Source organism: Hevea brasiliensis, chromosome 5, assembly GCF_030052815.1.
Source record: "Hevea brasiliensis isolate MT/VB/25A 57/8 chromosome 5, ASM3005281v1, whole genome shotgun sequence".
Classification (NCBI taxonomy): domain Eukaryota; kingdom Viridiplantae; phylum Streptophyta; class Magnoliopsida; order Malpighiales; family Euphorbiaceae; genus Hevea; species Hevea brasiliensis.
This window is the reverse complement of record NC_079497.1, coordinates 19,345,918-19,369,065: the sequence shown is the minus strand read 5'-3', so window position 1 is coordinate 19,369,065 and position 23,148 is coordinate 19,345,918. Positions and strand designations below refer to the sequence as shown.

The 23,148-nt window shown below is 33.7% G+C and overlaps 1 protein-coding gene across 5 annotated transcripts; it reads right to left on the bottom strand.

Annotated features, from left to right (window-relative positions):
- Nucleotides 1-9,394: 9,394 nt before the first annotated feature.
- On the bottom strand, nt 9,395-22,066 carry LOC110666082 (kinetochore-associated protein KNL-2 homolog). Of its 5 annotated transcripts, none has more exons than XR_002497100.2 (11): nt 21,878-22,066; nt 21,688-21,773; nt 21,384-21,528; nt 20,405-20,534; nt 20,207-20,280; nt 12,905-13,084; nt 11,720-11,801; nt 11,444-11,475; nt 11,077-11,135; nt 10,218-10,263; nt 9,395-9,695 (listed from the first exon to the last, which is right to left on the bottom strand). XR_002497100.2 is itself a non-coding variant. In XM_021826459.2 (10 exons), exons 1-10 carry the CDS (start codon nt 21,956-21,958, stop codon nt 9,646-9,648), a joined length of 912 nt encoding a protein of 303 aa, XP_021682151.2. In that variant the 5' UTR covers nt 21,959-22,066; the 3' UTR covers nt 9,395-9,645. The 5 variants fall into 5 exon arrangements, 3 of the variants coding, with proteins under 3 accessions (XP_021682151.2, XP_021682150.2, XP_021682153.2); XR_009148892.1 differs by having other exon boundaries at nt 12,926-13,084; XM_021826459.2 differs by lacking the exon at nt 11,444-11,475 and having other exon boundaries at nt 12,926-13,084.
- Nucleotides 22,067-23,148: the final 1,082 nt, after the last annotated feature.

Sequence of the window (23,148 nt, the reverse complement as noted above, 5' to 3'; positions counted from 1 at the left end):
TTGTTTGACATCAACCTTTTTATGCCCTTTTGGAAAATCAGTCAACTCCTATGTATCATTTTTTTCAATGGCTGCAATTTCGTCATTCATAGCCTTTCGCCATTTTGATTGTTTGATGGCACTTTAAAAAGTCATTGGATCACAATATGAAAATAAAGTAAAATAAGTGAGAGGATCTTCAGATTGGTCAATTCCATGTACCTCATAGTCTTCCATCCAAACAGGTAACCATCTAATTCATTAAGGCATTTATTGGTAGGTTGGGCAACATTTGATTTACTTGTTATTGGATTTGAAGCAGTTATAGCCCCCCATGTTCTTGTACCACTGGACCAACTTGTGGACTGATTTCCATAGGCTGTTGTTCATCCTCATCTTCTAATCTTGTTGTAATTTGTTGATGAAAACCATTATTGCTCCAATGCCAGGTTGCTTTTTCATCAAAAATTGCATCTCAGCTAATAACAATTTGCTTGGTAATAGGATTGAATAATTTGTAATCCTTTGACTCATCACTAATACCAAGAAAAATGCATTTTTGCCCATTGTCATCCAATTTTCTTCTTACTGCATCTAGAATATGAGTATATGCTATGCACCCAAAATTAAGCAACTGTTGGTTTACATCCACTCCAAGCTTTATGAGGAGTAATCTTTTGAACAACAAAAGTTGGTGATCTATTCAGAATATGAATGCTCCAAAATACTGCTTCCGGCTAAAAGGTTTTAGGAACATTGTTATTTGCCAAAAGACTCTGCACCATGTTGAGAAGTGCGTGATTTTTCCTCACATATGCCGTTTTGTTGAGGAGTGTAGGCTACAGTAAGTTGTCTTTTAATTCCATGCTTCTCATAGAAATTTGCAAATTCTTAAGAGTTAAATTCTCCACCACGATCTGTGTGAAGTACTTTTATTGGACAACCAGCTTCCTTTTCAATAGCCAATTTGAACGGCTAAGAGAGCTTCAGATTTCTCATGTAAAAAATAAACCCATGTTTTTCGAGTAAAGTTATCAATGAAGGATATAAAGTATTGTTTACCTCCATTAGATGTAGGATTTATTAGGCCACACAGATATGAATGAACTATTTCCAGTGCCTTTTTTGCTCTCCATGCCTTCCCTTTAGGAAAAAGTTCACGATGTTGCTTGCTAACGGCACATTCTTCACAAATATTTGATGGAGACTCAAAATGCAGGAGGCCAGACACCATGTTTTTCTGTTACAGTGTTTTTAATCCACCAAAATTTAGATATCCATAGTAGTAATGCCATAGCCATGCTTCATCCTTCACTTTTGCAGAGAAACATAATTGAGTGGTGTTGTGAAGTTATAAAGGAAACATTCAGTTTGCCATTATATTAACTTGAGCAATTAAGCCCAATTTTAAGTCTCAAATTTCACAAACTCCACTTTTAATGTTAACCTCATATCCTTTTCTTGAAACTACCCAACACTTAGCAAATTTATCTTCAAATCTAAAACAAAGAGAGCATTATTGATTGTGTGAATGGAGTTGTTCTTAGTTGGGACTTGTACCTTCCCTTTTCCCATGACAGAAATAGTGGAATTGTCTCCAAATTTCACAGTGTTGTGAATAGATTCATCCAATTCAGAGAAGGCTAATTTGTTCCCACACAGGTGATTGCTACAACCCATATCAAGATACCATATATTTGAGGAAGTTTCTTCCTTGGGATGACACACCATCAAAAGGGAAACCTCTTCTTCATGTGCCTATGCTTCCTTTGCCTCTGTAAAATTAGAACTGCCTCCACGATATTGATTTAAATTAATTCGACATTCAGAACGATAATGTCCATACCTATGGCATCGAAAGCATTCCACATATGATTTGTCACGCCCTTTCTCTTTTTTTTTTAGAATCACAAGCTCTACTCTTCTCATTTTTATGTTGTCCACTCTTGCCCTTACTTTTTCCTTTCTCATGACCATCTCCTTTTGGATTTTTTAATGCTTTTAACGCTTGCTCCTCTTTGTTTTGCTGATTCAACTTTTGTTCATGCAGCAATAAAAAAACTCTACAATTCATCAACATCAATTGAGAGAGCATCAATATCTTTGGATTCTTCAATGCAACAAGCAACATTGAACTTTGCTATCATTGTGCGAATAATTTTCTCTATGATGGTGACATCCTCCAGCTTCTCACCATGAATTTGTATCTTGTTTGCAATGGCCATCATTGTAACATTCTAAATTTTTAAAATAATTATTTTGTGTAAATTATGATATTTTAATGCATTAAATATGATGGTATTTAATTTGAATTTTTTGGGTTTTCAAAAATTAGGTCTTTATTTTTCGAGAAAATTAATTTTGATGATTTTTAAAATTTAATTTAAAGACCACGTGGTAAGTTTAAAAATATATTTAGACTCCATAAATTTTTTTAAGTTTTTTGTATTTTTTTCAGAATTTTCAAGCTTCGTTTTGGGTCCCGAGGCAAAGCAAAAATTAAATTTCAGGTACCTTAAATCAAACCGATCTAATTAGACCAACCTTCTTTTTCTCCTCCTCTTCTTCCCTCGCGCACCACCTTTCTCCCTTCCCTCCTCTTTTTGTCTCTCTCCTCCCTCCTCAACTGCCAACCGACCCACCCCCTAACTCCTCCACACGCTGACACACCTCCAGCCAGCCTCCCCTGTCGTCGCCGCCCCTCCAGCTGGCCCAAAAAACCCCTCAAAAGTCCCTCCTTCCTCCATGCATTGTTTCACCTTCCATGTTCGATTCTGGCTAATCTAGCTAGCAATCGGACTGGGTCCAGTTTCCTTTGTATTGTACTCATCGAGAGATTTCTATAGGTACCTATTTTACCAATTTTCATATGGCAGTTTTGTTAGTAGTATGCCCTAGAGCATATCATTTAGTATGTATCTTGTACATATTTTTAATAATAAAAGGCATTTCCACTTTTCCGAGACCACCAGCACGCTCCACTTATCAAGAGCTTCGTGATGACACTAATTTGAAATTTTTCAGACATCGAAAATCTGATGGATCCCATGAACTTAGTAGTAATTTTTTAGGTCTTTAACGAGACTTTTTAATTAAATAAGAAGTATATTCTAACTCCTAGTATTGTGAGCTTTGCGTAGGTATTCTCGTTTTGAGAAAATTCTATAGGCCGACCGGGACTACATTTTCGGGCCAGACAGGTGAGCTGTCGGATCTACTTCAGAAGTGGGTCAATATTACAGTGCTTCTCACCATTTTTAGACACCCCGGATGCATTCTAGTTGTCAAAATTAGCGTAGGTAAACCCGAACTCTAAATTACCCTTTTGGCCTAATGCTAGGTTTAGAATAAAATTCATAAAATATTGGTGGGTAGCCAAAAAATTATAATTCCTTTTGTAATAGTATAATAGCATTGCTAAGGACTATGGGGCATGATTACAAAAATTTTTGGGGTTAGTTTGGATAGTTTTTGCAAATTTTTAATTTTAAGCTTAATAGCTGAAGTGTGCAGTTATATGATTTTTGACTGGTTTGGCGGGCTCAGGAGGGGCAGTATGATATTGTTGTGATATGGGCCTAAGGCCATTAGATTTTGAAGTATTATTTGAGTTGCTTTGCAGGTTGAGTAGGTTTTAGATGCAAAGGAAACTCTACTTGATTTCCTGTATAAATTTAGGATGTCTTTGACTCTTTAAATTATTGATTTATTTAAATATTAATAGATTCATGAATATAATTGTTTAGGTAATCCGAGTTAACCCTCATTCTTTGCCCAGCTGCCTAAGTGATCTTCAGGTGATCTGTGATTAGATATTATTTTTATTTATAATGTCAATATTATTATTATATATTCAATGCATGCTTATGCATTCACTTATATATATATATATATATATATATATATATATATATATATATATATATATATATATATATATATATATATATATATATATATATAGTTAAATGCTAGGCACTCTCTTGTGTTGCATATTTTATTGATGAAATTGTTGTGGATGTCACCTTTAGGTAATTTGGAGCTTTGTATGTGTGTTGGCATGCATGTGGTGTGGATATGGATATGGGTAGGATGGGTAGTCGTGGCTGAAGCTTGACTTGCTAGGACCCAATCCTTATGTGTAGATAAGTCGGGGTGAATACGGCTTGGAGTTGATCTCACTGACCCCTGCACTTGGATTATTAAGAGAAAGTCCAGCTTGAGTTTATCTTGTTGACAGATATTGGAATTAAGAGAGCTGTATAGGAGATCAACTCTCATATATATATATATATGTATATATATTGATGTGACACATGGGTATATGAGTACTCCAAATTATCTTATGTGAATATTGTTTGAATTGTTTGAAATTATGTGTGTATGTTGCATTTTATACATAGGAATGCATAGGTTTAGATAATTATAAAAATTGTATTTAAAATCAATAACTTACTCTATGAGTCAAATGCTCGCCCCTGTTCAATAATTTTTTCCTCAAGTGACAGATAGACTTATTGAGAATAATCTGCTTTCTTTCTCATATGTTTACTAAAAAAGCTTAATTGTGTTTTTATTTTCCTTATTTCAAATTATAGAACTCCACATATACTAGTAGTGAAATAATATTATCTAGGGTTGTAATAACTTAATCTTTTGGAGTTGTAAAACCATTTTTGTGGATATGCTTAGATGTTTGAGATATTTGCTTTTCTATGGATTTAGGGAGTTGAGCTCCCATTTGATTAATTATCTGTATTGAAGATTGTGAGGGTGAGTTGAGCTCCCCAGATTTTGATAATTTGTATTTACAGGTTGGGTAAGTTAATGCTCCCCATTGGATAGTTCAATTTATAGTCGGACTATGTCCGTTTGTTTCCTTGAAATTGGACCACATTTATGGGCTTTATGTTTGGGCTAAAAATAGTTAGGCTTACTTTGAGCATCAAGGGCCTTATGCTGACTCAAGTTCTAGTGCCGGTCCGGCCCAGAATTTGGGTTATGACAATGGTACTTGAAAAATACTCTGAAACTGTCTCTCTTAGCTTCATGCACAAGGTCTCAAACTTGCCACGAAGTGTTTGAAGCTGTGCCCTCTTTGTCCTTGCATTTCCTTGGTACTTTTGTGTCATAGAACCCCAAATCTGCTTAGAAATATCTTTGCAAAGAATGGTTTCTAAGATTGGACGGTCAATAGCCTAAAAGAGATAATTTTTTGCTTTGAGATCTTTTAATTTCATTACTTCTATTTTAGCTTTCTATGCATCTGACACTACTGTGCCGGTTGCTAGTTCTGGTATTCCATCGGAAACAACTTGCCAATACTCCTTCGATCTCAAGAAATTCTCCATCAACATGCTCCAATGATCATAATGACCATCAAAGTGAAGAATTACTGGTTGTACAAAATTTTCTGAAGCCATAAGTCACTTGCTTTGCTGCTGCAAACTCTTTTTTTTTTTTCTCTCCCTCACGTGTTTCACTCAGGCTCTAACACCACTGTTACTGTCAAGAGTAGAAAAGCTAAAAGAAAATAGAACAAGAGAAAAGAATTGTTTGCACACATTTTATTAATTTAACAAATGGCCTTAATATAGGCTGTTATGTAACAAACAAAAGCATAAAAGAAGGAACTACATAATAGATTCCTATGGACTAGATAAATACTAACAAAGCAACTGAATATCCTAAGAACTAGGACAAACTTAAACACAAAAAAATAAACCACTAATTTTATTCAACAATTTTGTTAGAGATCTGGGCCCTGGGGAGAATCCTTCTTGATGGGTCTTATAAAAGAACACACTCAAGGGCTTGATACCACATCCAACCCAAAACTTTAAGACAATGGATCTATGGGTCCTTTCCATTTATATGTCTCTCACTCGTCCCATCTTTTTTTATATGAGAATTTCACACTTGTATATTCTCAATAATCTCCCCCTCAAATGGAAGCCTTTTTTCTCTTAACTCAAGTATTACGGTATCATCAAGAGCTCAATTACTCCACCAAATCCACTCAAGCATGCACCTTTAAAAGCCACGCTAAAGCCATCACGTGTTCCACCATCACGTGTACCAAGAGTGCCACTCCATCAGTCTGCTCATCTCCAGAAGAGTGTCTTTTTGCTCCATTGGGCCTATTAGGAGTCTCTCGACTCTTCCATCCATGTGTTAGAGCACACGAGAATCACTGACCATTGTTTTCATACTCGTTCCTTGCCAAACCATTCACTTTGATACCACTTTGTTAGTGATCTGGGCCTTGGGGAGAATCTTTCTTGATTGGTCTTGTGAAAGAATACACTCGTGGGCTTGACACCACATCCAACCCAAAACCTTAAGGCAATAGTTTTATGGATCCATCTCACTTATATGTCTCTCACTCATCCCATCTTTTTTCGATGTATGAATTCCTCACTTGCATATTCCTAACATGTTTTACATCATGCTCATTTAAAATAGAGTGATGCTTTAGGTCATGATAGCTGTAGTTGAACTTTGGTGGTATCAATTGAGAATCAAACAAAGGACTTCATTAGGGATTTTACTAAAGTTCAACAGCCATTTAGTTCTTGCTCAATGGATGATCTTCTTGCATTTTTGGATTGGTCAGAGGCAGAGGAAAATGAATCTTTTGTATGTGTTGTCATTCATAACATTGATGGGCCTGGGTTAAAAGACTCTGAAAGCCAGCATTATCCTTCACAAATTGCTTCTTGTTCACATATTCGTATTATTGCCTCTATTGACCATGTCAATGCACCCCTCTGTAAGTGTTTTCTTGTCATTGTCTGTTATCAGTGGGCAAGATGTTGCTTACGTGTCACATCCTGTTACTAACCTATTGCACCTCTAGTTTTGGTTAGAACTTTGTTAATAATTCCATGGTTGTTGCTGTGGCCCTTTAGACCAAAATTGTTAAATTATTTTTGAATAAACATGTTTGCCACTAGTGAAACTTTTTGCTTCATTTTTCTTCGAGTGCTTCAAGGGAATGGAACATAGGTGGCTTTATTCATTATATATGGTTGATTATGGATCTATTCATGCCTCCATGCACTATTAATTTGTTGGCGCACCAAGGTAGGTGCAAAACTTCCTTCTTGTTCTTCTAACTCTTTGGCTCCATTTGTTTGCAGAAATAACTTTGTGGAAGATGTTTATGAGAAAATAACTTCTTTTCTACTGTTTCATTGCAATTTTGAAAATTAGTTAGAAATTATATTTTAGCATTTGAAAATTTTAATTTCCTTTCAATAAATAAAGATACCAAAAAAGTCTGAACGGACAAGTACTTTTTTTTTTCATTTGTAGTTTAATATGAGAGAAAATAACATAAAATGGTTAAATTATGTTTGTCATTGGGAATTAGCAATGGTCAGGGGGGAAAATCCCTTTGATCAATATCTTTGAAATTGTCCATTTTTTCATGGGCTAGTTACAAAAAAAAAAAAAAAAAAATCCAACTTTTGTGCGCAATTGCAATTTAATTGAATTCTTTCAATTTTGACAATTTAGGACTCATTTCTCCAATTTTGGTGCAATTTTATCCTAGGCCCAAAATTGATTTGGAGGAAGTGTGTTCTTGTTAACCTGGCATGCCACGTTCAAGTCAAAGATCAATTTTCCAATTTTGCTTTTTTTTTTTGAAAATTCGCCAAAAATTCAACGGTTCTCAGAAAATTACAAAGCCAATGCCAGACATCCTAAAAGATTCCAAATTATTTATCCTATGAATTGAAAGATTTGGGGAGAGTGTTATTGTTGACATGGCACTCTAGGTGGCATGCCGTATCAATAAAAACACTCTTCCCAAGTTGATTTTGGGTCTTGGATAAAATTGTATCAAAATTGGAGAAATTAGACCTAAATTGTTAAAGTTGAAAGATTTGATTAAATTGCAATTGTGCGCAAACTTATTATTATTATTATTATTATTATTATTATTATTATTATTTTGGTAATTAGGTCTTTTTTTCATATTATGTTTACAAGAAATGTGCAAGAAACATCTGCAATGAGCCTTGTATAGCCATTGGCTTAAAATCGATTTGGCCTGTTGCTGATGTTTCCTTCTCAGCAGTAAAACCTGCACAAATTTTGCTATAGATGACAGGTAATCGAATTGAACTTGTTGTTTTGATATGATTTAGATTTTTTTTTTATTAATAATCGAATAGAGAATCGTACCAAACCCGTATAATCAAAATAAGAATCCATTTTATATATTTTTTTAATATCTTCTAAATACATTATATAATTTTAATATATTATATATAATTTATATACAATTAAACATTTAATATACAACTTTTATATATGTACAACCACATTTGTATTCATATGTAATTTATATTTAGACTATATGATTTCTTATTTTTTTTAACTTTTTTTATAATATATAATTGTAAACATATTAAATCAATTAAATTAAAATTTTCTTTAATTAGACTTCATTCATAGTTGAAGATTTTAATTATTATATTATGATAAGATAAAACAAATTATTACAAATCACAAACACATTAAATTATATAATTAAATGATTTATCAAAATTAATTAAGTAATAAAATTTATTATGTGATAAAATTAAGTGAACTAGTAATGAAAATAAAACTATAAATTAAATAAACGCATCATATAAATTTTATTATAATTTAATAAAAAAGTAATCATTTTATGAAAGTAAAATATTAATTTTTTTTATTAAAAAATATTTTAAGTTATTAAATAGTATTTATATTTAAGAAAATAAACTTTTAATTAATTTAAGATTGTAAACTAAATTGTTATGCCTCAAAACTATGTAGTTTTGAGGTTTGTAAACTTAATAAAACCTTAAACCCTATCAGGAATTGAAACCCAAACCAAAATCAAGAACCGACACTAAAGCACCATACCAAATCGAGGTTCAATTCAATTCTAAAAGAAACAAGAAAACACAATATATAAAAGATAAATAAATTTTGACAACTGTCCCTAAACTTATCTAGTTATAACATTACAATCCCTTAACTTAAAAATATAACATAAAATTCCATCAACTTTCAAATTTTACACAGTAAAATCCCTCTAACTTTCAATTACCGATTTTTCATTTAGACACTAACTTGAACAGTTCCAGCATGAAATTTAATTAGTATTTCTCTTTTCTCTCTCAAGCCATGTATAAATTGAATCATTTTTCTCTCTGTAAACAAACTAATTTTTCACGTGTAGAGAGAATAATTTTACATAAGAGATGAAAGAAAAATATTAACTAAGCATCATGCGAAAGTTGTTTACGTTAGTTTCTAGCCGAAAAATCAGTAATTAAAAGTCAGAAAGATTTTACTGTATAAAATTTGAAAGTTTAGAGGATTTTATGTTACATTTTAAAGTTGAAAGACTATAATGTTACAACTATATAAGTTCAGAGATAATTATTGAAATTTACCCTATAAAAGACTAATTACTCAGCATGTAATTACAGGGATAATTACACAATTAGGCAGGCAAAGCTGCAATCTGAAACTATTTGAGAGAACAAAGTGCACTGGGATCAGATTTTTCACAATCACATTTTCCTGTATAGGCAAAAGCAAAAGGCAGATATGAGCAGTCCTTTGCACGTAAAATATGATTGTCTTGTTATCATCCTCCCAGCTTCTCCGTTTTCTAAATTATGACTTGCCTTTTCTTTTGCTTCTGCTCTGAGGCTCAGACTTGCACCCTAACGAAAAATTTAGCCACAAAACGAGTGGAACATACAATATTACAATATCCACTAGTATCTGATCAAAACAATGCGAAATAAAGAAATTAACTGCTTGTAACTCGTAAGAGAAATACAAAGGGTTGCTAACTAAAATTTAACTCATATGACTAATATTAAATATTATCCATATATTTGACACAATTTTAAACATTGGCTATAATTCAAAATCATCTCACATAATTATACTTGATTTCTTTTTCTTTGAAAAATTTTTTTTTTTGAAAATATATATTTTTTTTAAGTTAAAAAGAATAGGTTTTTTTTTTTATATAATTTCCAAACATGAAAATTAACCAAAAAGAAATCTATTGAATTGAATTGTGATATGTCACTCTTATCTATGGTACCATCACTACAATACCAATGAGAGAATAGCCTTCATTTTTATCTAGACAAAATGAGCCAAACTGAGTCAACAGTTCAAATTAAAAAAAAATTAAAAAAAAATAAAAAAATAAAAAAGAAGAAGAGGCATACCTCCAGAAATTTTTAATTCTTCCTGGATTCCAGTGATGTTACGGTCCTGAAATGAAGGAAAGTTCGTCATCTTCCTAAGCCAAATAATACCAAGGTCCAGATACTTAAATTCATAAAATGACGACTGCTAGATGTATGAGGAGAGTGGCATAATTAATGAAAATAACATGGGAAGCATACAAAAAGGAAATGCATGTTGCGTCCGCAAGTAATAAAATATGGATCCCCCAGCAAACAAGCAACGACATTATTGCAGCAAGAAATTTATATAAACAATTAAAGTACAATACTCTTAAGGAATATCAAATATGGAATGTATGAAATGAATGACTCCACTGCATGTGGAGGAAGTTATACTCCATCTGAAACGCGTCTCAACCTAACATCATGAATTTTGCAAACTTACATGGATGAAACTTGTAAAAGGATTCATATAACTCATCACAGTTTCATTCAATCATTTGTCACTTTGAAGAAGTGATGTCAACCATGCAAATTGACCAGATAATGAGCAGTCTCTATGGTATGCATCCAGAAGCATGTGGATTAATACTTCCCACATCCCACCAATATTATTATCACATTCATCATGTCAATCTCAACACATATCCACTTTGAAAAGTCAAGTCCCTTACTTTTCTAGTTCCTCTGTTTTATCCCAATGCCACAAGTCGTTCTCAAAAAGAAATTTTCACCAATTTAGACTTAAAAACACAGATCAACTGCAGCCTTAAATTGCAGACTTCTTGCAGCAGACAAACTGTTTGACTTTGACATGGGCAACTTTTGCTGAAACCATGCAGATACTATCAAAATCTAATATGTGAAAAAATATAAGTAAGCCAGATTAATAACTAACCGCATCATAAACAGGAATTTGGTTGCGCCAGAAATCTAGAGTAGGTAAAAGTAGTCTCCCTACAACATATGCAAATTAGTTGAACAGTTGAGCATGCACAATTATGGCAAAATGTAGTTATAAAGGGGTATTCAGACATCCAACAGAAATAAATATTTACTACCTACTTCCAACTATGAAGGAAAACATGCTCTAAAATATGGTCATTTGCAAAATTCACAAATTCAAGAACTTAAATTTAACCAAAAAGATGGAAGAAAGGAAGTTGACTTCAATTATTTTGAGATCGTGTGTGTGTGTGTGTGTGTGTGTGTGTGTGTGTGTGTGTGTATACACATAAAGTAAAAACTTGAAGAAAATAACTCACATCCATCAAATCTGTATATAGCGTGTAGTTAGCTGAAAAGTAGCAAAATTGGAAGCCATACTTCATTTTCTCTTGCAGTGCTAAACTGGGAAATTATTTTGAAGGCAGACACACCCATAAAGAAAGCCATAAACAGGGGGAAAAAAAGTTTGTGGGGAGGGGGAGAGATGAGAGTGAGGTCATGGCAACCTCTTTGTCATAGAGAGGCTAAAGCCTAAACGTAACATCTTAATTTTGAATGTTAGAAGTTATTCCATTATGCAACAGCAAACTCACCTGCTCTCGATCTTCTAAGACTCAAGGATTCAGGAGAGAGAATACATATTTTCTCTTTGCTTTTCCCAGCAAGAGGACTTGCCTATATTATCAAATTTAAAGGAAAACACATAAAGATGGAACACAAGGAAATATATACAAAAATAAATAGTGGCAGCTGGCAGGCCAAGTACATGCAAAGCAAAAATGCAAATAGGGAAAAGAGATCATGAGAAAACCTATTAACATATAGCCAGTAATTGGTGACTTATTTACCAAAAAAGTATGAATGCTGAATAGCAAGCTAATAGGAGAGAAAGTAAGATTTGATTCATATTAAAAAAAATGTTGAAGGGAAAAAAGAACCTGAAATTAATTGATGACAGAATTTCCTCAGATACAGTAGACTGGAAACCAGATGCTAACAGTGCCTATGTGTCTAGCATTTGCATTTGACAACATTTTGAGTCAAAGAGATCATAATCTTAAAAGGACTTGGTCATGAGATGACCAAGCAGCTTTATTGAGGTAGTTATAGTTTCTGCTCATCATGTTAAAAGTAAGAACTGTTATTTATACTAATTTTATATGTTTAGAAATAAATAGAATTTCAAGTAACCTTTTTTCTCATAAATTGCATTACAACAAGCAAAACGTGAATAACAAAATCCCAGACAAAAAATGGGGATTACAAATGAAATGTAGGTGTAGGCTAAAACAAGAAATACAGTGGCTTATGCATGATCCTTAGTTACCCTGTTGAAGAAATAATCCAAGCACCCCAAGTAAAACTCCAATGTCAATATCCAACTATAATAGCAAAGCCAGTTTATTTTCAGCAAACTCATTATATCTTCTATTTCTTAAAAACTATGATCCATTCCCCCAAGCCAAAATTTAAACACAATAGTGAACTAATGTAGTGATTAAGGCCCCAACACATACAAGAGCGTGCAGAAAAAGCATGAGTAAAGAAACAATAAAATAAAATAAAACAAAAGAAGAAAGTACAGGTACGGTAGTACAAAAATATGCAAAAGATGCATTCACCTGGACAACCAAAATATAGACCCAAGTAGAAGTTACAAAAATGCAAGTACATTATAATCACTTGTCACTAAAGAGTAAAGACGCTTTGCTAAAGCAACAAAACCAGATGCCTCATAAGCATGGAGCTATTGAACATAAGGAAAGCAAGCAACATACAGAAGATTTGGAAGAGTTTACTTGTTCATCAAAACTAATCTTCCTTCTAGCTTTCTTCATGGATGAACTTCCTTTATCAACCGATATTTGTTCACTCTTCTCTTTGCTTTTCAAATTCCCCGACAAATTTCTCAAGATTCTTGCAGCATTTAGCATTTTCTCTGATATGTTCACTTCTGCCTGAAAAGTTGAATGTTGTTAGAATGTTAACTGCATGTGAATAGATTGTTTTGTAAATCATATATTGACTATAGGATTGATTATAGGGATATTGATTGTAATACCTAAATTGATGTATTTTCAAAACTATATATTAAACCCATTGCTTGAGGTAATAATCAAGTAATTCATTCCCCAAATCTTCCCTTTCTTTCCTTAAACTTCTACATGGTCTTAGAGCCTAAGGTTTGAATCCCCTATTTTTTTTCCCTATTTGATTTGGGAAAGTTAAAGTATTTTCTGGGGATCAAAGTGGCTCAATCCAAGACAAGTATTGCTATTTCACAAAGAAAATATGCTTTAGACATACTAAAAGAGACTGGCAAGTTAGACTGCAAACATGTGGATATTCCCATGGATCCAAATGTTAGACTTGTTCCTAGACAAGGAAGCCATCGAAAGATCCTGGTAAATATTGGAGATTAATTGGTAAACTTAACTATCTCACAATCATACGACCAGATATTTCTTTTGTTGTAAGTGTGATTAGTCAATTTCTTCAAGCTCCTTCTAATAGTCATTGGAAAGTGTTATGGAAAGTCAATCACTATATTATTTCTCTGTATATTTTGTATTCTGTATTCCTATTTAGGATTTCTTATTTAGGATTTCTTCCTAATTAGTAGAACACAATTATAGGAATCAATTGTATATATATACCCATGTACAGATTAATTAAAATCAATGAGAATCATCTCTTTCTACATGGTATCAGAGCAGGTCATCAATCTAGGGTGACTATTTGTTCTCACTACCCAGCTCAGGAGAGACCTTGGCCGCCGACCGGCCGTTTCAACCCCGATCAACATCGCCGGCGTCGTCTCAACCCCCTCATTCCACCACTGTGTGCTGTTGCCTGATCCAGTATAACCATTAAAGGACTTCTGAGGTTTGGCTCTCAGATCCTATTTTGGTATTTGCTTGATTTGTGATTTTGGGTTATTTTGCTGCTATAAGCACTTTGGATTAGCGTTTCGGTTAGTTTTCTTTGTCTCAACAAATGGCAGACAATAAGAATGTTATTTCTGATGTGATTCCGGTGATGACTAAGATCACGGAACACAAACTTAATGGTTCGAATTACCTGGAGTGGAGTAAGACTGTTAGGGTCTATTTGCGTAGCATTGATAAGGATGATCACCTTACTAAAGATCCACCCACTGATGATACACGACAAACTTGGCTAAGGGAGGATGCTCGGTTGTTTTTGCAGCTTCGGAACTCGATTCATAGTGAGGTAATTAGTTTAATTAATCACTGTGAATTTGTTAAGGAATTGATGGATTACTTAGATTTTCTCAGATTCAGTAAAGGGAATATCTCCGTATTTATGATGTTTGTAAGGCATTCTACCGTCTTTGAGAAAGAGGATAAGTCTCTCACGACTTATTTTATGGATTTTAAATGGGTATATGAGGAACTTAATGTATTGTTGCCTTTTAGTCACGATGTGAAAGTTCAAAGAGCCCAACGGAGCAACTCGTTATGAGTTTTCTTATGTGCCTTCCTTCAGTATGAGGCTGCTAAATCTCGATCCTCTCGATTCTAAGATTTCCTCTTTGCATGAAACGTTCACACGGCCCTTCGCATGCAGAGTACTCAATCTTCACACCGCCAAGAGTGCTCTTATTAGTCGTAATCCAAATGGACAACAGTGGTAATAGAAGAGGAAGTAGATGAGGAATTACAGCAATGTAAGTAATCAGCGTAATGGAGAGACTAGTTCTAATCAGACTCAAGAGGAGTCATTTGTTATTATTGCCATGAGCCGGCCATACAAAATATAATTGTCCGCAACTTCAGAGAAAAATCGCGATCACAGATGGCAAATATGGCAGCAGAGAATTCTACAGTATCTTCCTCTGAGAAAACTATTTTGGTATCTGCAGAGGATTTTGCACAATTTTCCCAGTATCAGGCATCTATAAAGCCTACTAGTTCCCCTCACATCGCGATCACGAGTCGTAAATCCACTACATGCCTTGTGTCTTCTTCATCCAAATGGGTTATTGATTTTGGTGCATGCATCACATGACAGTAATTCTAGTCTTCTATCCGCTTTACGTCTAATCTCACTTCCTCATCACTTTTAGCTGATGGTTCTACTTCTTATGTCATGGGTTTTGGAACTGCGAACCCGACTTCGTCAATTTCTTTGTCTTCTGTTTTGTGTCTACCAAAATTCTCTTTTAATCTACTTTCTGTTAGTAAACTTACTCGTACCTTAAATTGTTCTGTTTCTTTTTCCCGACGGTGTTTGTTTCAGGATCTTACGACGAAGCAGATTATTGGTAGAGGACGCGAGTCAGGTGGTCTCTACATTCTGGAAAATCATGTACCGCGGTCGCTTGTTTGCTCCAGTACCTTAACACTTCTTGAAGCTCATTGTAGATTGGGTCATCCTTCTTTGTCTACCATAAAGAAGCTGTGTCCTCAATTTCAGTCTTTATCAATACTAGAATGTGAGTCGTGTCAGTTTGCAAAACATCATCGTTTGCCTTCTGTGTCTAGAGTCAATAAACGGGCTTCATCTTCTTTTGAGTTAGTTCATTCTGATGTTTGGGGTCCTTGTTCTATTACATCTAAAACTTGATTTCGTTATTTTGTTACTTTTGTTGATGATTACTCTCGTGTTACCTGGTTATATTTAATGAAGAATCGTTCTGAGTTGTTTTCTATCTTTTGTGCTTTTTGTAATGAAATCAAAACTCAATTTAATATTTCTGTGCATATATTAAGAAGTGACAATGCCAAAGAATACTTTTCAAAGACAATTTCAAATTTTTATATGACACAAAATGGCATTCTTCATCAGTCTTCCTGTGTGGATACCCCATCCCAAAATGGCGTGGCCGAAAGAAAAAATCGTCATCTTCTTGAGGTAACTCGTGCTCTTCTTTTTCAGATGAAAATATCTAAACACTTTTGGGCGGATGCAGTTTCTACGGCATGTTTTTTGATCAATCGTATGCCGTCTTCTGTCCTTAATGGGGATATTCCTTATACTACTTTGTTTCCTACAAAATCTTTGTTCCCTATTGAAACCCGTATTTTTGGTTGTACCTGTTTTGTGCGTGATGTTCATCCACAGGTTACTAAATTGGATCCAAAATCTCTCAAATGTGTCTTCCTTGGGTACTCCCGACTCCAAAAAGGATACCGTTGTTTCTCTCCTACTCTTAATCGTTATCTTGTTTCTGCAGATGTCACATTTTTTGAGTCCACTCCATTTTTTCCTCCATCATCTGTGTATGAGAGTCAGGGGGAGGAGGATGATCTCTTAATATATACTGTCCAACCAATGTCTAGTCCTCTCCCACACTCCTTCTGTCTCTAGACCTACTCGACCTCCCGTTGTTCATGTTTATTCCAGGAGATTGGAGATTCCTGACTCAGATCCTCCACCAGCTACTTCGTTGGGAGATCCTGTACCTCATACTGATCATGATTCTGATCTAAAGTTACCCATTGCTCTTCGTAAAGGTAAACGTTCATGTACTTACCCTATCTCTTCTTTTGTTTCTTATAATCAATTGTCTTCTTGTTCTCGGTGTTTTGTTACTTCTTTAGACTCTGTTCCTATCCCTAATAATCGTTGATGAGGCAATTGTCTCATCCCGCCGTGTGTGATGCTATGAAAGAGGAAATGGAGGCTTTAGATGCTAATGGTATATGGGAACTATTGCCTTTGCCCACTGGTAAGAAAGCTATTGGTTGCAAATGGGTATATACAGTAAAGGTAAATCCTGATGGTTCTGTGGCTAGGTTAAAAACACGCCTTGTATCAAAAGGATATGCTCAGACATATGGGGTTGATTACTCTGATACTTTTTCTCCTGTAGCTAAACTTACTTCTATTCGCTTGTTTATCTCTTTAGCAGCTACATATGATTGGCCCCTGCATCAATTGGATATCAAGAATGCTTTCCTTCATGGTGATCTTCAGGAGGAGGTGTATATGGAGCAACCACCTGGGTTTGTTGCTCAGGGGGAGTTGGGTAAAATTTGTAGGCTTCGGAAGTCTCTTTATGGCTTGAAACAAAATCCTAGGGCATGGTTTGGGAGATTCAGTGAAGCAGTACAGGAATTTGGTATGCAAAAGAGTAAGTGTGATCACTCAGTATTTTATAGGCAATCTGAGGCTGGTCTAATTCTCTTAGTAGTCTATGTGGATGACATTGTCATCACGGGGAGTGACTCACAGTATTTCATCTCTTAAAACCTTCCTCCAAATTCGTTTGGACCAAAGACTTGGGATTGTTAAAGTATTTCTTGGGTATCGAAGTTATGAGAAGTAAGAAGGGTATTTTCTTGTCTCAAAGAAAATATGTCCTCGATCTATTGATAGAGACAGGAAAATTAGGTGCTAAGCCTTGTAGCGCACCGATGACTCCAACTTTACAATTGTTAGCAGGGGATAGTGAGTTGTTTGAAGATCCAGAGAGATACAGGAGATTGGTAGGAAAATTAAACTACCTTATACCACTCGTCCTGACATTGCTTATGCCGTTAGTGTAGTAAGTCAGTTTATGTCTTCCCCAACTGTTGCTCATTGGGAAGCCTTGGAACAAATCTTGTGTTATCTGAAGGGCGCTCCAGGAAGAGGTTTGCTATATGGTAATCATGGGCATTTGAATGTTGAATGTTTTTCAGATGCCGACTGGGCTGGATCTAAGGTTGACAGGAGGTCAACTACTGGATATTGTGTTTTTATTGGAGGAAATTTGGTGTCTTGGAGAAGCAAGAAGCAGAGTGTAGTTTCTCAATCTAGTGCTGAATCCGAATACAGAGCCATGGCACAATCAGTATGTGAGGTAATGTGGATACTTCAATTACTAGATGAGACAGGTTTTAAGACCTCCCTGCCTGCGAAATTGTGGTGTGATAATCAAGCTGCTCTTCATATTGCTTCTAATCCGGTGTTTCATGAGCGGACCAAACATATTGAGATTGATTGTCACTTTATTCGTGAAAAGATTCAACAACATATCATCTCAACAGGACACATCAAAACTGGAGAGCAGTTAGGAGATATTTTCACAAAAGCTCTGAATGGAGCTAGAATTGACTACATTTGTAACAAGTTGGGCATGATTAACATTTATGCTCCAACTTGAGGGGGAGTGTTATGGAAAGTCAATCACTATAATATTTCTTTGTATATTTTGTATTCTGTATTCCTATTTAGGATTTCTTATTTAGGATTTCTTCCTAATTAGTAGAACACAATTATAGGAATCAATTGTATATATATACCCATGTACAGATTAATTGAAATCAATGAGAATCATCTCTTTCTACAGAAAGCAACAATTCACATCCTTAGATACATCATAGGAGCAACAGGACAAGGACTGTTGATGAAGAAGAAGGACATAATCAAATTGTGGGATATTCTGAGGTAGATTGGGCAGGTTCTCCCTCAGATAGACGATTTACTTCAAGGTATTGTGTCCTAATAGGAGGAAATCTAATACCTTAAAAAAGTAAAAAGCAAGATGTTGTGACTAGATCAAGCGCAAAAATAGAGTACCGAGCCATGGGTTTAGCCACTTGTGAGCTTGTTTGGTTAAAACAGCTTCTCCAAGAATTCAAGTGTGGGGATTTTCAACAGATGACATTGGTTTGTGATGATCAAGCAGTAATACATATTGCCTCTAATCCTATTTTTCATGAAAAGAAAAAACACATAGAGGTGGATTGTCGTTTTTTCAAGCAGAAAATTGAGTCAAGAAGTATTGCCACAAGTTTCGTCAATTCAAATGACCAATTGGAGGACATCCTTACTAAATCCCTTAAAGGATCTCGAATCGACTACATTTGTAACAAGCTAGGAGCATATGATCTATATGCCCCAGCTTGAGGGGAAGTGTTAGAATGTTAATTGTGTGTGAATAGATTGATTTTGTAAATCATGATATTGATTATACGATTGATTATAGAGATATTGATTGTATTACCTAAATTGATGTATTTTCAAAACTATGTATTAAACCCATTGCTTGAGGGAATAATCAAGTAATTCATTCCCCAAATCTTCCCTTTCTTTCTCTAAACTTCTACAAATGTGAACGCTTCTACAGTTTTCTTTGACCTAGGAGCTCATCAACCTTTGATATCAACTCTTTGTTTTTATAATTCATTAAGCATCCAGACATGGGCTTCTGCTTCTTATTTTCTTTCAAATCCCCCAAAGGCCTACTACATTTTTGAGAACCAGAATTACTTGGAATAGTATTCACTGGAATACTTTCTATCATAGATGGAGTAACATCATTCACTTTTGCAAAAGTCTTCATCGTAGAAAGCATAGTCTCCTGAAAATTATTTGATGGTTGTTTCAAAATACCAAAATCTCCAGCAGTTGGTGACCTTAACAAAGACTCTTCACATATTACTTCTCCCTCATCAACACATTCTAATACAGCCTCCAAATCCTGAGGCAAAGAACCAGTCGATAAATTTTTAATTCCACTCTTCAACCCAACCCTTGTTTCCCTTGTTTTGATTTTCCTTCTTTGAACTCTTTGGTTTATTGCAGACAGTCACGGACACACCTTCAGCTCCAGCTGTTGCTGTCTTGTCAAATTTGGTTATATTGAGATTGCCCATATAAGCACATTTGGATACTGAACATTCTTCGGATGCATTATCCTTGATAATGGTACTTTCTAAACCAACTGATACTTTCTAATGCATATCTTCTGGATTTCTTACCACTTTTGGAATCACATATCCTTCCAGAAGATCCTACTGAATGATAGCTTGAAGGTCGTGTTTCCACTGCTATGTTATCCTTCATTGAATTAACAACATTTTTAAGAAAATTTGATGATGGTGGGACGTTCTTGGAGGCATCGTACTCCATATTATCAACATCATCATCGCTTGGACATGCAAAAAAACTAGGATGGGATCATTTTGGCATATTGAAAGTTTTGCCATGAGTTTATCATTTAGGACAACAGAATAGGTATTGATATTTTTTTGAACAGAACTTCTAAAATCAGTTGCATAATTGTTCAAGTTAGAATCCTTCAAAGCATCAACACTAAACTTCTTAGACACATCATAAGAACAAACCTTGATATTTAATTCATTTTCACTAGTGTCCTTGTTTTTATATGGAGATGGAATTGGCCTAAAATCTTCTGAGCCTGCAACAGATGCAACTTTAATTATGCAGAAAATACAAAAGATGAAAATACTGGTGACATTTCCAGAATTGTCAGATACCAAAAAAAAAAAAAGCAAATTAATTTAAACTCCATACATTACAACCTTGATCGGTGGACTCATCAAAATCAGAGGCATTCTGAAAATCAAAGTCAGAACTAACAGCTTGTTTGAAGCAATTCTCAGCGTATTCCTCCCAATAAGGTGGGAAACCAAACAAGAAATGACTGAAAACCTGCTAGAATGAAACAAAGGGTGTAAAATTCAATTCTGATCTTAAAAAAATCAACTTAATATTGCTCATAATTGTTAAGCTTATCATTGAATTTCAATTTGCATTAGCAAACCCACTTTTATTTTCTTTTATTTCTATAAGTTCACTACTGCTAAATCTTGGTAGAGATTTAGCCAAACGTTTTGTACAAGGGTTAAGTATGAAAACCTTATAGCTTATAGAACTATTTTAGAAAATTTTTCCTTCATTATCATGTTAAAAGTTTGACTAAAATTCTACTAAATCTAGCAATGGTGAATTCTTGAGACAAAAAATGAAGATGTGTGATTTTGTTGATACAAATTCAAGTTTAGTGTGTATGCTGAAGTTGATGATAAGTTCAATGACCATGGGTAAAATTAAGCCACCAAAATCAATAGTGGTCCCATGATTTTGGAATGAGCACCACATGCAGTGCGCACATGCTTTCAATAAAGTAACATACAGGCTTGAGAAATGCTAAAAAAATTAAACTTTTTTTTTTAAATCACTGTGTTCACTGGTTTGAATTGTTCTGTCAAGAATTTTTCATGGAAAAATAATTCCTTAATGCTCCAATTGCTTAGGATATCAGAAATTGCAGATGAAAATTAATATAATTATGGTAATGCAATCTATATAACAACTCTTTAATATAACAACATTTCAATCTAATAGAGAATACCCTTTCCAATATGATACTCCTAGGCCACGAAAAGCAAATATTTATCATTAAGGTTTAGATATTTGAATCAAATGCAGAGAAGAAATAAAGAACACACAAATGCACAGGCACAAAATAAAAAACAAAGGAGGGAAAATTCTGCAGACCTCAGAAGGGAACCCATTTTCAATTGTGCGTGTCTTGTTAATGAAGCCTTGGAAAACAACAATAATACCATCAGCTGTCTCAAGAGTGAAAACATCGTATCTTTTGGTAATGGGTGCAGAATGAAACACACGCAGTACTTGTTGCCTGAGGTATAATACTACTTTAAGTTCTAAAATGCCCAGTAATTAATCAATTAAAAGCAACCAAAAGCAGAGATTAAAGAAATTTCATTAAGTCACAGTTCAAAGAAAACCCAAATACAAACGGACATAAACCCTCGAAAAGAAGAGAGGAAGAGCTTACTCTCTTGAAGTGACGCCGGCAACAGCAAGCCTCTTCCCTTGGAAGTCCTTGTCAGCCTTTATCAACCACCAATCGCACAATGAAACCTTAATTTCAAAGAGAAATGAAAGAGTAAGCAAATAGAGAGTCGAGGAGAGCATGAAATTAAAGAGAAAAACAGCAACGAGAAAGCAGAGAAAATGCTCTCAACTGTCTTTTGAAAATAAGATGTGAAAAGATTGTCATTGTCGTGGTGGGAGTTGCTTAGATCGGATACAGAAACAGCAGCCATGGGAAGGTAATGTAGCTTTTCGAGCTATTGAATTCGGAGAAACGAAACCACAAGAACCAAATATCCACATTCCTCAGGCGGGAAGTCTAAAAAGCTATTGGCAATGGTAATTGTAAAGGGTAATTTTTTTTCAAATTATTATTTGCTCATATATTTTAACAAAAATAAATATTTCTGCTTCCTATTTTAAAAAAAATCATTAGTTAACTCATTCAATTTATTTTTTTTAATTCTTCAGCCTATTCAATCATCTGGTTAATTTGAATTTTATTCAATCCTTTTAATTTAAAAAATTCATTAGTTAATCCATTCAATTTTTTTTTTTTAATTCTTCAGCCTCTTCAATCATTTTAAAGGTTAATTTAAATTTTATTCAATCCTTTTAATTTAAAAAATATAATTATATAATCATTTTATTTTTTAAATCTCAAATTATTTAATCATCATAATAATATTTTTTCTTTCATTTAAATACATAAACTAATAAAACATAATAAAATGATTAAAAAATAAATAAAATAAATAGTATCATTAAATAATATATTTTTTAAAATAAAATAATAAATAATAAATAAAATTAAATAATAATTTTTAAAAATAAATAAATAAATAAAATTTTTAAGTTTAAAAAAATCATTATTAAGTTTTTTAATGTTTAAATAATAATAATAATAATAATAATAATAATAATAATAATAATAATAATAATAATTTAGCGTTTTATTATTGGTCTTTCTCTATAAAATAATTAGTATATTTGAAATAGAAAATAAGCCAACTTTAATAATTAAAAATAATAAAAACTATGTGTAACGGGCATAGGTATTTATTTATTTGAAAAAAAAAAGGTTTTAAAACTAATATTTTTATATGTTGAAATTATATTTAATCATTAAAAATAAAAAATAATTGTTAAATTATTTAAGATATAAATTTTTTAACTTAAAGAAATGTAATTATAAAAACAATTAACTTATATAGCGATAGAGTCCAAATGTCCAAACTAACCCCTAACTTTAAGCATAAAAGTTGGTTAAACAATTAAGTCCTTAAAGTATTCGAATTTCATCAATTATGCCCAAAATCGTCAAATGAAGTCAAAAGGACCTAGACACGAGCCTAGCGAATGTTATTTAATTTACTTTATTTTATTATTATTATTATTATTTTCAATACTTGGCGAATGTAAA